Here is a 16,675-nt window from a genome sequence, read left to right as displayed (position 1 = left end):
AGCAGGCAACCATGAACGAAAGAGACCCAAACCACGGCAACAGTGGGAAAAGCTGACAGACTGCCCATGGTGTAAGAGAACATTTGTTAGCCGCTTTGTTGTTGCCGCACACAGTAGGTTTTGTCACCTAAAGAATGGACAATTAGGGGGATGGTTGGACGAAAGGAAGAACCACTGTTGATTTGAATTTTGACCTCAATCAGCTTCCGCCTGAAGCCTATGGGTCAAAAGCAACCGTAAAGTTGTTGTACCTTCTAGGTTTAGCTTAAAGTATGTATTTAGAAATTTTTAATAGTTTTGTCAATTTTCAATTATTGAATATATATATATATATTTCTAAATTTTATTTATTTTACAAGACTTTCTTCAACAAATTAATATAGTATTTTTTTCAATTAACTAAATAACTATCTATCCAATTGTATATTGATTTTTTTTTTTAATAATATGTTTACTTTTACCATTTAAAAGTACAGTGCATAAAGCAATTTTTCATTTATTTCAATATAATTCAATGAACAAAAAAAATTCATCTGCCTCTCGTTGCAAAGTAAATGACAATTTTAATCCACGACTAAAAATAAAAATAATATAATATTAAAGATACTAAATGTTGATTCAATTCTTTATTATATAAAAATAATCTTCAATTGCGAAAGTTAGAGTTTAATTGACTCGATATATAGAATTAACTCTGGCAAAACTTGTGCAATATAAATGAGATGTTGACTTCACTAGGTTTTGTCCTTGACAACGAACATTAAAAAAATGACAAAATCTATTTATAATTTTTAAAGAAAAAAATATATATTATAGTACTTTATTGACTCGATTGGACTTTGTCTCGAAGATAATTATTTGTTGATCAAATTTAATAAAAAACGACAATATCTTTTAATACCAAATTCAAAGAGATAAACGAAAAATAGTTATTTATTGATCGAATCCAACAACAAATCATATTATATACATATTATCTTTGTCATAAACTTTTATTTAAAATTAGTGAAAAGAATAACCAGTGCGTCCACAATTGAGAAGAATATTGAAAGAAAGTAGCCAAATCCTATTCTTAAAAAATGCAACATGGGTAAATTAAATCTTCACAACATATTTAGTGTGAAATTAAGTAAAAAATGAAGTATCAATATTTGAAGTAGTATTTATGCTTTTTGTCCAAATATTATCTGCATGATGCAAGAAAAAATTGTAGCTCTTGTTAAGTAGGCAAAATTGTTGAAATTGCATCGAAAAATATCCGTTACATATTGCATGCATTATCATTGAAATTGTAAAAGCAATATAAATCCAAATTTGAATGATAAATTATTCAGTTCAACATATTTTTAATAATAGTAAATATTTCAAAAATTAATCAGAAATAATTTTACAAATCTGTAAAAAATTGTATAAATTAAAATAATAATAATAAAAAAATATGTAGAACAAACAAAACAAATGACGAAAAATCGAAACCAAAATATAATGATATGGACGAGAGAGTTAGAGAAGAAGAGCAGCAAGATAGACAATAATGGTTAATTGAGTTTATTCGTAATGTGAAATATTTTAATAAATTAATTTATTGATTTAACTCAAAAAGTAATATTCTAAAACTTTGATTCAGAATATTATACAATATTGTATGTAATGTATTATTTCTTTATATTAATCCAAAATAGTATCGACAATTTTATATTGGGTAAATATAACACGGATTCTATACTAGTATATGTATATATATATATATAATACTTACAATAAAACTATTATATGTCTATGGAATTAGCATTCTTATACTAATATTTTATATATTTTTTTTTAGTAATAAAAAGTATTACTCCCTCCGTCCTTAAATACCGGGCAACATTTGATTTGGACACGATAATTTAGGTGAATAATATTAAATAGGATAATTTGAAAATTATGTGATGTAATGAGAAACATAAGTATATATATTTATTTATTTTTTATTTGGGTGATATGATGTGATAAAATGTTGAGTATAGATTAAAAATATTTATTTTTTTCTATTTTAAAAATACTGTAAAGTATTTGAGATGGACTAAAAAGAAAATATTACATTGTGTTTGAAATGGATGCAGTAGAATATATTTTAGAAACAGAGAGTGCAATTAATAAAATTATAATTGTTGTATTATCCTCTAATTATGAATTCTATTAACTAATTAGGTGAGTAGGTTAAGCATTAAATAAATTGTTTTATCCTGTTCATTATTTATAAGGTGGTTAAAAATTTTATAATATATTAATTGTGCAACTTTTCTTACAATATATATATATATATATTAAGTCATATAAACAAAAAATTCACTGGGATTTCTCTACCCTTTTAATTTATATAGTTTGTTCACGTGAACAAAAAATTACATTTCATCAAGATTTATTCATTAAAAAGAATATCATTAACATAATATACATGGATAATATTGATCTTGAGTTGAGGTTACGACCTGCAGGTGAGTGTGTAGGTGATAACACAATAGAACAATCTGGCACCAATAAAGCACAACTCAACTTTCCAAACATGGGAAAGGAATTAGTGGTACAAGGAGGTGGCAGCGGCAGTGGAACTGGCGGGAAATTCAATGAGCCTCATCGATCTGCGCCGAAGAATACCCCAAGTGAGGTAGATACCACTCTTAGGTTGGGTCTTCACTGGCCACCTTCATCTCGCCAGGAGGCAATAACTTGGAACTCATTCCTTGTGAGGCCGCGAGTCCAAGTAGCGGGGCTCCATGAACGACAGAGATCCCAACCACGGCAGCAACGGGAAGAGCTGACAGACTGCCCATGGTGTAAGAGGACATTTGTCAGCCGCTTTGCTGTGGCTGCACACAGCAGGTTTTGTCGTCTAAAGAATGAACAATCAGAGGCGATGACTGGAAGAAGGGAGGCACCGGAAACAGCCGGTCTGAATTTCGATCTCAATCAGCTTCCTCCGGAAGCCTATGGGTCACAGGCAACCGAAGAGTTGTTGCACCTTCTAGGCTTAGCTTAAAGTGTGTATTTATAAATTTTTAATAATTTGTCAATTTTCAGTTAATTGAATAGATATATTTCTAAACTTTGTTTATTTTAAATGTTTTTTAGGTCAAGTAACAAAATAGCTATGTGTCCAATTGTATGTTTTTTTTTTTTTTTTTTGGTAATAATATGTTTACTTCTACAATTTAAAAGTGCAGTGCATTTTAAAGCGGTTTTTCATTTATTTCAATATAATTCAAGGAACAAAAAAATGTACATCTACCTTTCATTGCAAAGTAAATAATTATTTTAATCCATGACTAAAAATAAAAATTGTATACCATTCAATATACTAAATAATTATTTTAATCCATGACTAAAAATAAAATTTGTATACCATTCAATATACTAAATGCCGGTTCAATTTTTATTATATATATATATATAAATTAATTAACTCTCGCAAAACTTGTGCAATATAAATGAGATATTGATTTTACTAGGTTTTGTCATTGACAACAAACATTAAAAAAATGACAATATCCATTTTATATAATTTTCAATAAATAAAAAATAAAGAAAAGGATAATATCACTTCATTAACTCAATAGCACTTTGTCCCGTTAAAAAATGAATATAATTATTTTTTTCATCAAATTTAGCAAAAACGACAATTATCGTTATTTTTTTTTATCAAATTTAGCAAAAAACGACAATTATCGTTAAATACCGAATTCAAAGACAGAAGCGACAATAAAACTTAAATGATCGAATCCAACAACAAATCATATTACATACATTTTATCTTTGAATTAAATTTTTATTTAAAAATAATAAAAAGAACTAACCACTATGTCCACTTAATTGAGAAAAATATTGAAAGGTAGCAACCAAAACCTATTATTAAAAAAATGGAACATCAATAAATTAAATCTTCAAAAAAGATTTAGTGTGAATAAAAATTGAAGTATCAATATTTGAAGTAGTATTTAAGTTATAGTTCAAATATGATTTGCATGATGCAAGGAAGTATGTAGCTCTTGCATCGAAAAATAAAAATCTCTGTTGCATATTGCATGCATTATCATCGAAATTGTAAAAGCAATCTAAATCATATGTTGAATGCTAAATTATTAGGTTTAACATATTTTTAATAGTAGTAAATGTTTTAAAAATTAATCAGAAATAATTTTATAAATCTGTCAAAAATTTGTATAACACGTTATAAAAATAATAAAATATGTAGGACGAACAAAACAAATGAAAAATCAAAACCAAAATATAACGACATGGACGGGAGAGTTAGAGAATAAAGAGCAACAACGTAAACAATATTAGTTAATTGGTTTTAACTTAATGTGAATAATTTTTTTAATCCAGAATAGTATCGACAATTTTATGATGGCTGAACATAACAAGGATTATATATTAGTATATGTATTTATATATACTTATAATAATACTATTCTATGTCTATGGAATTAGCATTCTTATATTAATATTATATTATTTTTTATATAGTAATAAAAAATATTACCCCTGCGTCCCAAACACTACGCAATATTTGATTTCGGCAGGACAATTTAAGTGAGTAGTATTAAAGAGGATAATTTGATAATTATGTGATGTAATAAGAGACAAAAGTATTTTTTTTTATTTGAACGATGTGATGCGATAAAGTGTGAGTGAATATTAAAAATATTTAATTTTTTTCTATTTTAAAAATGTTGCAAAATATTTGACACAAACCAAAAAAAAAAAAAAAATGTATGCAACCAATAAAATTACAACTGTTATATTATCCTATAATTATGAATTCTATTAACTAATTAGGTAGGTAGGTTAAGCATTAAAAAAATTTGTTTTATCCTATTCATTATTTAAAAGGTGGTTAAAAATTTTATAATATATTAATTATGCAAATTTTCTTACAATATATATATAAATATATTAAGTCATATAACAACAGAAAAATTAGCTGAGAATTTCTCTACCTGTTTGTATTATTTTGTTTACTTTTACAGTAGCCTTTTAATTTACATAATTTGTTTAAGTGAACATAAATTACATTTGATCAAGATTTAATCATTAATATTTCTTTCTTTTTGTGTGTGTTTATATCATGATATTAATTTTCAATTTTTGGTAAAATATATATATATATATATATACACACGTCAATATTTTCAAAGAATTAGTGCAAAGACAGTTTTGTTCAACTTATAACTTTGCCTTAATAATCTAATTAGAAGTAAGAACAATCAATTAAAAAGAATATTATTAACATACAATATATGGATCACATTGATCTTGAGGTCAGCCGGTGAGGGTACAACAGAATAGTCTGTCACTTCTCCACACAATAATATAAGGAAATTGGAGAATTGTAATAGGGAAGATGGCAGTGGCACTGGGAGCGGCGAGGAACTCACAAATCTCCATCGATTTACACCGGAGAATTCTCGGATCGTCACTGGACACCTTCATCTGGCCAGAGAGAAGACTTGGAACTCCTTCCTTGTGCATCCACGAGACCAAGTAGCAGGGCCCCATGAACGACAGAGACCCCAGCCCCGGCTGCAGCAGAAGAGCTGACAGACCGCTCATGGTATAGGAGAACATTTGTCAGCTGCTTTGCTGTGGCCGCACACAGCAGGTTTTGTCGTCTAAATAATGAACTAGTAGAGGCGATGGATGGAAGAAGAGAGGAACCGGAAACTGCTGGTTTGAAATTCGACCTCAATCAGCTTCCGTCGGAAGCCTATGGGTCACAAGCAACAGTAGAATTGCTGCACCTTCTAGGCTTAACTTAAAGTATGTATTCATAAATGTGTAATAGTTTGTTAATTTTCATTTAGAAGGCATTCTTCAACAAATATAATATTTTTTTACATCAACTAACTAAATAACTAGGTGTCCAATTGGTTTTTTTTTCTTTTGTAAAAATATGTATACTTTTACAATTTAAAATTACAGGGCATTTTAAAACCGTTTTTCATTTCTTTCAATATAAATCAAGTAAAAAAAGTCATCTATATCTCATTGACTCTAAATTATTATTTTAATCCAAGACTAAAAATAAAAATATATAACATTAAAGACACTAAATGTTGGTCCAATTCTTTTATTATATAAAAAATAATTTTCAATTGAGAAAATTAGAGTTTCACTCGACAGAGAATTAACTCTCGCAAAACTTGTGCAATATAAATGAGATATTGATTTGACTAGGTTTTGTCCTTGACAACAAACATTTAAAAAATGACAATATCCATTTAACATATTTTTTTTAAAAAAAAAAATGATAATAGTACTTCATTGACTCAATAGGACTTTGTCCCATTAAAAAATAAAAATAATTATTTATTGATCAAATTTAGCAAGAAACGACAATAATTATCGTTTAATACCGAATTCAAAGAAAGAAACGACAATAATAATTTATTGATAAAATCCAACAAGAAATCATATTGCATACATTTTATCTTTGAATTTAACTGTTATTTAAAAATAATAAATAGAACTTACCACTATGTCCACTTAATTGAGAAGAATATTGAAAGGAAGAAGCCAAAACCTATTATTAAAAAAAGGGAACATGGATAAATTAAATCTTCACAAAATATTTAGTATGAAATTACATAAAATTCGAAGTATCAATATTTGAAGTACTATTTAAGCTACAATCCAAAAATGATTTGTATGATGCAAGGAAGTATGTACCTCTTGCTAAGTAGGCAAAGTTGTTGCAATTGCATCGAAAAATAAAAATACATGTTGCATATTGCATGCATTATCATTGAAACAGTAAAAGCAATCTAAATCTTAAGTAGACCTCAGAGATAATTAAAATTAGGGAAAAGTAATATAACTAGTGAAAACACATTTCAACAACAAGCGTGCAAACAGAAAGTCATATATATAAACGGGTTAAATTACTCTACCCACAATGTATTGTGTCTCTCGTATACTGTTCAATCACTATCCGCCATATGTATTTAAATTTTTTATTTTATTAATTTTTTGTTTTAAAAATATAAATGGCGAATGGCGATTGATGGGTATAGAAATGGCACAATACATTGGGGTAGGATAACTAAACCTTACATAAACACACAAGTATACATGAGCACACACACAAAAATAACAATCCGGCGACATAATCAATTTAATTATTTTTTCTATTTTTAAATAATTGTAAAAAAATATATTTTTGTTGAAATATAAATATATGTATCATATAATTTGACCAAATAAGTGAAAATAATATGAATATGACCTAAACATGAGTATATCAAAACACTCTCGTCAATATGGCCTAGAATATGACTATATCAAGAACAAGGCTGTGAACATGGACGAAAACATAATTGTGTTGAGAATAGGATCATGAACATGAGTATGAACACGGACAAAAACATGATCATATTCAGAACATGACTGTGAATAGGGGCGGGGCATGAACATGGTGCAGGGTAATGAATACGGCCATCTTGAGTGTCTGGGTTGCCCAATCATCTTTTTGGTTTGTCCAACACGGCTTGATAAATTTTACTTTGAATTGTACCAAAATTGATAATAAAAAAAATAAAAAATCAATGAGAACAAATTATAACTATTGTATTATCCTCAAATTATGAATTCTATTAACTAATTAGGTGAGTAGGTTAAGCATTAAAATAAATTGTTTTATCCTATTCATTATTTATAAGGTGGTTAAAAACTTTATAACATATTAGTTGTGCAACTTTTCTGAAAATATATATATATTTATATTCAGGGTAAACTGTTTTTTTAGTCCGTAACTAAACCTCTTATCATTTTAGTCTCGTAAGTAGAGCCTATCGCAAACTAGTCCCATAAGTGAAGAATTTTCGCTGTTTTAGTCCTCCGACGCCGGAAATGCTCGGGTGGCTCGCCGGAGGTGACGTGTCCGCCAGGTGTCGCTGACCTGGCGGACACGTGGATTTTTATTTTTTTTAAAAATTTATTTTAAATTTTATTTGTATTTTATTTTATTTTTTTATTTGTTACAATTAAAAAAAATTAAAAAAATTAAAAAAATGAAAAAAAATAAATAAATCCACGTGTCCGCCAGGTGTCGCTGACCTGGCGGGACACCTGGCAGACACGTCACCTCCGGCGAGCCACGCGTGCGTCTCCGGCGTCAGAGGACTAAAACAGCGAAAATTTTTCACTTATGGGACTAGTTTGCGACAGGCTCCACTTACAGGACTAAAATAATAAAGGGGTCCAGTTACGGGACTAAAAAAACAGTTTACCCTTATATTTATATTAAGTTATATAACAATAAAAATTCACTAAGTATTTATCTACCCTTTTAATTTATATAGTTTGTTCAAGTGAACAAAACATTACATTTCATCAAGATTTATTCATTAAAAAGAATATTATTAACATACTATACATGGATAATATTGATCTTGAGTTGAGATTACGACCCATCGATGAGGGTACAATAGAACAGTCTGGCACCAAAAAAGCACAACACAACTTTCTAGAGAAGGGTAAAGAATTAGTGGTACAAGGAAGTGGCAGCGGCACTGAGAGTGGCGGGGAACTCACCGAACCCCATTGATCTGTGCCAGATAATTCCCGGATTGAGGTAGATACTACTTTTAGGTTGGGTCGTCACGGGGCACCTTTATTTGGCCTAGAAAGAATGACTTGGAATTTCTTCCTTATGCATTCACGAGAGCAAGTAGCAGGCCCCCATGAATGACAGAGACCTCAGCCACGACAACAGCGGGAAGAACTGACAGACTGTCAATGGTGTAGGAGAACATTTGTCAACCGCTTTGCTATGGTCGCACAAAACAGGTTTTGTCCCCTAAAGAATTAATACTTAGAGGCGATGGCTGGAAGAACGGAGGAACCGGAAAGTGTCTATCTGAATTTCGATCTCAATCAGCTTCCGCCGGAAGCCTATGGATCATAGGCAACCGTAGAATTGTTGCACCTTCTAGGCTTAGCTTAAATTATGCATTTATAAATCTTAAATAGTTTGTCAATTTTCAATTAATTGAATAGACAGATTTTTAAACTTTATTTATTTTAAAGGCTTTCTTAAACAAATATAATATTTTTTAGGTCAAGTAACAAAATAGCTATGTATCCATTTATATGTTTTTTTAGTTGTTTTATTTTATTTTTTTCTTTTGGTAATAATATATTTACTTCTACAATTTAAAAGTGTAGTGCATTTTAAAATGGATTTTCATTTATATCAATATAATTGAAAGAACAAAAAAAAAAATTCATCTACCTCTCATTGCAAAGTTGTTAAAATTGGATCCAAAAATAAAAAACTTTGTTGCATATTGCATGCATTATCATTGAAATTGTAAAAGCAATCTACATCATATGTTGAATGCTAAATTATTAGGTTTAACATATTTTTAATAATATTAAATATTTTAAAAAAATTAATCAGAAATAATTTAATAATTTTTTCAAAAATTTGTATAACAAATTATAAAAATAATAAAATATTTAGGACAAATAAAACAATTGACAAAAAATCGAAACCAAAATAGAATGATATGGATGAGAAAGTTAAAGAAGACCAACAACATAAAAAAACATCGGTTAATTGGTTTTAACTTAATTAATTTTTATTTTTTTTTAGTCTTGATTATAATTTTTGTCTGTTTTAAAACAATAGTTTTATTTTTATAAATAATCATATATTTATTTTTTTTTATTATTATTACACAATTATTACTACTTTTTATAATAATATATTCATAAAAATAAAAAAAATCATTTATTTATATTTTTTGCTCACTGTCAATATAATATAAATATAATATACAGAGGAAGAGGAACGGAGTGAGTAATATTATTAATTACATGAATCGAAAACCCTAATCCCACAAACGCCCTATACACAGCCGTCGCTCCCCCGCCCCCCCTCCCTCAATGGCATCCAAAACAAAAATATGTAACCCTAAATCTATTATCTATATATATCCTTAGCCCTCCGTAATATCCCCTCCAAGACCTGCTCGTACCATTTCGTTTTCCGCCGCCGGCCCGCGTCTGCTCCCAAGCTAGATTCCGCCGGCGATGGCGTTCGAGTGAGTGTTCGTGTTTGTGTTTCCTGTGGCTGTTGGTGCTTCGTCTGTGCTTCTTGTCGCCGTCGATAACCGCCAATATGGATAAGGCTCTAAGCCGGTATTGATTGGCTGTTTCCTCTTCTCCTTTATCGTGTTTGTTAGTTTGGTTATCGTGTTAACTCATCCCTGCCCAGCTTCGTTTCTATCTGTTTTGTTCGTCGTGTCTGTGCTCTGTATCAATTTGGTATTTAATTGTGTTCTGGCCTTCTCTGTAATTAATTTGTCTCATCTGCTCGGGTGTATGGCGGTATTCCAACCATGGCTGAATCCCTTGGATGAACCTCGTCTGAGCTATGCTGAAATCATAGCTTCTCCATCACGCCCGCTAGGTGTTCGTGAAAATGCCACAACTAAGTCCTTCCCGTCGATTGAGCTGAAATCTCATTTCGGTTCCGTTTCTAAGGTTGGCGATTATCTGTGAGCACACCTCAGAATTCAAATTCACTATCGTTGGGAAGTTATGTATGTGAGGCCCCCTAGAGTAGCCGCATGAAGTGCTTTATGCCAGTTTCGTCACCGGCTTAGTTTGGGGGGCAATAGTAATACTTCAGGTCTCTCTTTTCCTTAGATTGGGATCTGAAAGCTGAGGCTTTTTGAGTGGGCGGATTTGCATTCTGTCGTCCGTCCGCCAAGCAGCCTTAACACATTCAACTGAGCAGCTTGTTTGCTTCGGTTTTGTCGTTCTAGTTGTGTTTTGAGCGTTTTCTGAGGCCCTTGAATAGCTGAACGCGCTTTCCCTCGGGGTGCCGTTCTGCTCAGACGGGGCCACATAACAAACTGAATCTATTTGAGGGTGAGGAACGCCATCTTTGATGCAATGTTCCTTTCTTAGTTTGATTCATATAAAACGTTCTTTATAATTGAGTTATGGGGTTGTGCAAATTAGACTTGCTGGTTAAGCGGTGCCTTTGATTTACAATGATAAGGCACTTCATGAGACCAGCTATATTTATGTTTTCACTGTCGATCATCTGACCAGGTGGGGTGTTTTTTTCGTTACAGCCCTCACTTCTGTCTCGATCCGACACACTTTCTTCTTTTGAGTTTATTATGCTTTATGTTAGCAGATTTGTTGAAATTCATGGATGATGAAGTTTTAGACAATATGGTCTGAAATGCTTTTATCATATAACAACCATTGTGGCTTACATAGTCATGAAGTCACCTTATGATTTTCTTAACTTGTAGATTATGATGTTTTATTTGGCCTTCTCATGCTATTTTATTTTACTTTTTGGTGAGAAAATTATGTTAACGCTGCCATCATTGTTGTATTGGGCAAATGATGATCACTATGAAATTGAGCTTATTATTCCGTGAAGCTTCATAATTCGAGCTTTTTAAAGCTGATGCCCTTCATGTTTTTTATATTTATGTCTGTTTGAAACGTTGGTGCTATTTACATGGCTTTTATTTTATTTTTTTAATATTTACATATAGTATCTGCCATGCGCATCAATTGATAGCTCTTTCAACCTGACGAGACAAACAGTCCAGAGGCTTGTTGTCCTTGCACACGTCTCTTGTGTAAGTCAGGGATATCAGTGTCATTATTTTTGGGTGAGCCTCTTGTGCTTCTTCTTCACCAGAGGTTCAGTAAATGATGCTACATTCTTTTAGGGTCTGAAATGCTTTAATCATATAACATCCACTGTGGCTTAGATAGTCATGAAGTCACCTTATGATGTTGATTACTTGTAGATTAGGATGTTTTATTCAGCCTTCTCATGCTATTTTATTTTACTTTTTTGGTGAGGAAATTATGTTTACGCTGCCATCATTGTTGTATCGGGCAAATGATGATCACTATGAAATTGAGCTTATTATTCTGTGATGCTTCAAAATTTGAGCTTTTTAAAGCTGATGCCCTTCATGTTTTTATATTTCTGTCTGTTGCTTTTATATTTCTTTTTAATATTTTCATATAGTATTTGCCATGCACATCAATTGATAAATATATGGAATAATATAAGGATTAATATGTATATTTTAAGGAAATACATTTTTTGTTTTTTAAAAAAATGACTGTGTATATTTAACTCAACATATATCATAATTATATTATTTTAAAATTTATATAAGTTCACTTGTTAATATAGAAATCAACATCCAACATGTTAGAGATAACACAGTTTTTCCATAATAATATGAATAATTCAGAGATTTATTTTATTGTTTTTCATATAAGTTGTCATTTAATAAATTTGTTATTTTATTATGCATTGATGTATTGTAATATGTTCTTTAGTATTTATTTTTAATAATACTGCTGTCGAGAAATCATTCATTATTCCATTTAAATTTATTCAATACTAAGAGTGAATATTCAATTTTTGGCCAGGGTTTAGGGTTTAGGGAGCGCCCGGTCCCTGCTCGTGCAGCGACGATGGTGCGTTCCATCCTCGCCCCCTCGTGCGATCAGCTCAGGTCAACGATTGGCCTGAGCGTGTCTGTCTCTCAGGGTTCAGGATTCAGGGTTAGAATTAATTGGTCAAGCCCAGCGGTGAGGGGCTGGGGACCGCCCGAGCAATAGTCTGGGCTTCACTGTTACTGTGCATCCTAAAACCCTAGAACAAAAGAAAAATAGTTCTATCTATGTTGTCACCGCTGGAACAACCAGCAGCCAACGTTCTCCCCTCCCCTCCTATCTCATCTTCCTCCTCTCTGTCCGGGTTTAGATTTCATGCACTCCTGTAATTTGACATATGGTTCTAACGAATTTATGTATGTGAAGCCCCCTAGAGTAGCCGCATGAAGTGCTTTATGCCAGTTTCGTCACCGGCTTAGTTTGGGGGGCGATAGTAATACTTCAGATCTCTTTTTTTCTTTGGATTGGGACCTGAAAGCTGAGGCCATTTGAGCGTGCGGACTGTAGTCCGTGTCCGTCTGCCAAGCAGCCTTAACACACTCAACTGAGCAGCTTGTTTGCTTCGTTTTTGTTGTTGTAGTTGTGATTTGAGCGTTTGCTGAGGCCCTTGAATAGCTTAACGTGCTTTCCCTAGGGTTGTCGTTCAGCTCAGATGGGGCCGCATAACAAACTGAATCTATTTGAGGGTGAGGGACGCCATCTTTGATGCAATGTTTCTTTCTTAGTTTGATTCATATAAAACATTCTTTATAATTGAGTTATGGGGTGGTGCAAGTTAGACTTGCTAGTTAAGCTGTTCCTTTGATTTACAATGATAAGACACTTAATCAGACCAACTATATTGGTGTTTTCACTGTCGATAATCTGACCAGGTGGGGTGTTCTTTTGTTACAGCCCACACTTCTGTATCGATCCGACACTTTCTTTTCTTGAGTTTATTATGCTTTATGTAAGCAGATTTGTTGAAATTCATGTATGATGAAGTTTTAGACAATATGGTCTGAAATGCTTTTATCATATAGTCATGAAGTCACCTTATGATTTTGATTACTTGTAGCTTAGGATGTTTAATTCGGCTTTCTCATGCTATTTTATTTTATGTTTTTGTGAGGAAATTTTGTTTATGCTGCGATCATTGTTGTGTCGGGCAAATGATGATCACTATGAAATTGAGCTTATTATTCCGTGAAGCTTCAAAATTCGAGCTTTTTAAAGCTGATGCCCTTCATGTTTTTTATATTTATGTCTGTTTGAAACGTTGGTGCTATTTACATGGCTTTTATTTTATTTTTTTAATATTTACATAGTATCTGCCATGCACATCAATTGATAGCTCTTTCAACCTGACGAGACAAACAGTCCAGAGGCTTGTTGTCTGTGCACACACTCTTGTGTAAGTCGGGGATATCAGTGTCATTATTTTTGGGTGAGCCTCTTGTTCTTCTTCATCGCCAGAGGTTCAGTAAATGATGCTACATTCTTTTAGGATGTGTTTGTTTTGGGGTTTGGATTTTGAGTTGGGATTTGAATAGTAAAAATGTTGAATTGACATAGTTGTATGATGTGATATAAATAGGTGTTGATATGATATTTTGAATGTAAAATTGATTTTTAGTATAATATAACAAATAAAAGATAAATGTTTTATTTGATATTTTTTTAGAGAAAAAATTGGATGAACAGTAGATTTTGGTTAAAATTCTCCGACCACACCCTTAACAAATTCATGGTCATTGGATTTACACCCCACCGATCAGTTGTCACTGCCAATCTCTTCGTATTGTAACTATTCAATGATAATGATGCTGGAAACTCTAAATCCTAAACCCCCTCAAACAAGTTGAATTCAAAATCTTAAAATAGATTTTTTTTTTTTTTATTTTGAGTTTTTATTTGTCGTTTTTTAAATAAATTTTTAAATGAATGTGTTGATAAATTATTTAGTTATTTATTTTGTTGTAAAAGATTAAAAATAATTGTGTGTCAGCTTTGAACGAAAAAAGTATTTTGTGTATATTTTAATTTAATACGAAGGATATTGGATATTTTGGACCATCTCCAATGAGGAGGGTTTTTCCCTATCTTTAAAGGGTGTGGAGAAAAAACTGCTCCAACCCACTCTATTAAAGGAGAAGAGTGAATTATATATTTGAAGAGTTTTGCTGTTGAAACTATTTAGTGATTCCATTATCCATGAACGTGAATATTTGTTTTCCTACATGCCCTCTGATAGAGATGATGAGGATCCCACATTTTGCAAGAGCCTAATGAGGAACACTTTGTTTTATCCTAGGCCACCTGTTCATTCAGGATAATATATGTATATATATATATAAATATCAATCAATATTTTTTGATTTAATTGGTTGGTAATCATGCTACACTGCCTGTTGACTACTGTCGGAATAGTTGTCCTTTATAAGTCTTAAGCATATTTAGATGTGTTGTGATTGCATACTATAAATGCTTTTTTTTTTTTTTTTTGTCAAATATCATAGTACGTGTGATCATTTTTTTGGGTACAATTTCCAGCCGGAATGTCTGGTTTTGGATGACTTCTATCTTTGGTTCATTCGTCTGGCGAAAATTATAGAATATACGTGAAAGATCTTGGAGGCGGGGTGAAGTTAAAGTAGCTGTCTCTGGTGTTCTTGGTCAGTTGCAAAATACCTTCTTTATGTTGTTTAAATGTTGTAGGATGCAATGAATTTACCAATTTGAGCATAGAAATACCAAGACACCAAATATCTTCTGGAAGCATTGATTTATTTTTTATTAAGGATGTTCAATTGCAGCATGTATAATAGACCAAAGCATTAGTGTTTCACTCCATGACAAGTTAATCTTTATTCAGCCCTTTTATATCTTTTGCAGATCAAAGCAAAATAGATAGACATTGGTCCCCATTGACCTAAAAAAGGACTCAATTTCGGAAGTTTCATGCTAACTGCAGCATCTGCGGCATCAACTGAAGTGCTGCATGATGCCCATATCGCTCCCGCGGGAGACCATTGCCGATCTTTTATTAAAGGTGCTAAATATTCTTTTTTCTACTTAAAAAGGAGTCCATTTTATTTGAGAATGTAACCGCTGCAATATAATATGTCTCGATCAATCTGGAACAAAATGAACATGTACCATTGTTTGTGTATTTATCATTTGCAGGGAGCTCCTCCTTTGAGCCTGTAATAACCACCAAGTGCTCTTCTACTCGTAGAACTTTTGGCGCCAGGCGATCGACAAGTTTATTTTCCCTACCAGCTGTGGAAATGCACATGTTTTAGGTGTCGAAATCCTTGCTGAGATTGAAAATGAAAAGGTTGAGTTGTAAATTAGGATGCACGTTGATTCATTAATGAAGAAGAATTTTTATGGAATCAGGTGAATTGAATGCTTTAGCCCTAAATTGGGAGAAGATAAAGAATCTTTATGGATCCATTAGTGCTTCATTGAAGATTGTTTATTTTATTTTATTTTTTTTTGGGATGATTAGGGAACTTGTAGATCCGAAAGTGCGTACTGGGTAAACTTCGGCTGAACTTGATACTAGGCGAATCATATGTGGCAGGTGAATTTATAGGCGAAGACATGACTTCACAATTACAAGTTCACTTCCCACACGATCGGCTCATTCTATTATGGGACCATTGAAGATTGTTTATTGCTTTTATAAGTGATGTACTAAAATTGTGTTGGATTTCTTGCCTTGGGGCCACGGTGGCTTTACTGAATGGGTACTATTCATGCACGCACATGTGTTCTAGTTGAGCTTATGTAATAAATATTGCACACACACCTAGTAATAGACACTGTTTAGTAGCTATTTTTTTTTTTTTTTAGCTATTTTTCAACTAACTCGTACTTTGTTATTTGAGAGAGAATTTGATTTTCGTTCAAACTTCAAGTGTTGGCCTGTTGCATTTGTGAAGTGGGCCTCACTCAAATCATTGGGCCCATCATTAATAATATATTATATTATATAAAAAAATAATTATATAATTATATATTACATGTAACTAATATTTATTTTATAGCAATAACAAATTAATTTTTTTATTTTTTTATTATATATAATTTTACTTTTTACTAAATAATATGCATATTGATTCTATTTATACTAATATATTTATAAAATCAGATTCAATATATTTTTTTTTTATCAAATATATTAAATCAATAT

The 16,675-nt window shown here is 31.6% G+C and overlaps 1 protein-coding gene and 5 non-coding genes across 18 annotated transcripts; all 6 read left to right on the top strand.

Moving 5' to 3' along the window:
- The first annotated feature begins 9,918 nt into the window (after positions 1-9,918).
- On the top strand, positions 9,919-16,335 carry LOC127253711 (uncharacterized). Of its 13 annotated transcripts, none has more exons than XR_007839321.1 (7): positions 9,919-10,185; positions 11,568-11,654; positions 12,469-13,921; positions 15,028-15,149; positions 15,370-15,526; positions 15,661-15,876; positions 15,989-16,335. XR_007839321.1 is itself a non-coding variant. In XM_051278431.1 (3 exons), the coding sequence occupies exons 1-3, from the start codon at positions 10,369-10,371 to the stop codon at positions 12,658-12,660; spliced, it is 441 nt and encodes a 146-aa protein (XP_051134388.1). In that variant the 5' UTR covers positions 9,919-10,368; the 3' UTR covers positions 12,661-13,054. The 13 variants fall into 13 exon arrangements, 3 of the variants coding, with proteins under 3 accessions (XP_051134388.1, XP_051134387.1, XP_051134389.1); XR_007839319.1 differs by having other exon boundaries at positions 11,568-11,687; XR_007839320.1 differs by lacking the exon at positions 11,568-11,654 and having other exon boundaries at positions 12,476-13,921; positions 15,989-16,334.
- LOC127253942 (small nucleolar RNA SNORD36) lies at positions 11,404-11,483 on the top strand. Its single transcript, XR_007839377.1, has one exon. It is a non-coding gene; the product is annotated as a small nucleolar RNA SNORD36 (small nucleolar RNA).
- On the top strand, positions 11,615-11,741 carry LOC127253937 (small nucleolar RNA snoR74). The gene has a single exon (XR_007839372.1). It is a non-coding gene; the product is annotated as a small nucleolar RNA snoR74 (small nucleolar RNA).
- LOC127253941 (small nucleolar RNA SNORD36) lies at positions 11,918-11,997 on the top strand. Its single transcript, XR_007839376.1, has one exon. It is a non-coding gene; the product is annotated as a small nucleolar RNA SNORD36 (small nucleolar RNA).
- LOC127253940 (small nucleolar RNA SNORD36) lies at positions 13,641-13,720 on the top strand. Its single transcript, XR_007839375.1, has one exon. It is a non-coding gene; the product is annotated as a small nucleolar RNA SNORD36 (small nucleolar RNA).
- Positions 13,850-13,975, top strand: LOC127253938 (small nucleolar RNA snoR74). The gene has a single exon (XR_007839373.1). It is a non-coding gene; the product is annotated as a small nucleolar RNA snoR74 (small nucleolar RNA).
- Positions 16,336-16,675: the final 340 nt, after the last annotated feature.

Source organism: Andrographis paniculata, unplaced genomic scaffold (genome assembly GCF_009805555.1).
Source record: "Andrographis paniculata isolate CXL003 unplaced genomic scaffold, ASM980555v1 Contig51END, whole genome shotgun sequence".
In the NCBI taxonomy this organism is placed as follows: Eukaryota; Viridiplantae; Streptophyta; class Magnoliopsida; order Lamiales; family Acanthaceae; genus Andrographis; species Andrographis paniculata.
This window is presented reverse-complemented; position numbering and strand designations above follow the sequence as displayed.

Bases quoted from the DNA above. Each gene is read 5' to 3' on its own strand.
- LOC127253711 (XM_051278430.1), top strand. From the start codon at position 10,369: ATGGCGGTATTCCAACCATGGCTGAATCCCTTGGATGAACCTCGTCTG. The intron at 10,531-11,567 runs GTTGGCGATTAT...ATTTACATATAG, and splicing joins ATTTCGGTTCCGTTTCTAAG to TATCTGCCATGCGCATCAAT. The intron at 11,688-12,468 runs GTGAGCCTCTTG...ATTTTTGGCCAG, and splicing joins ATCAGTGTCATTATTTTTGG to GGTTTAGGGTTTAGGGAGCG.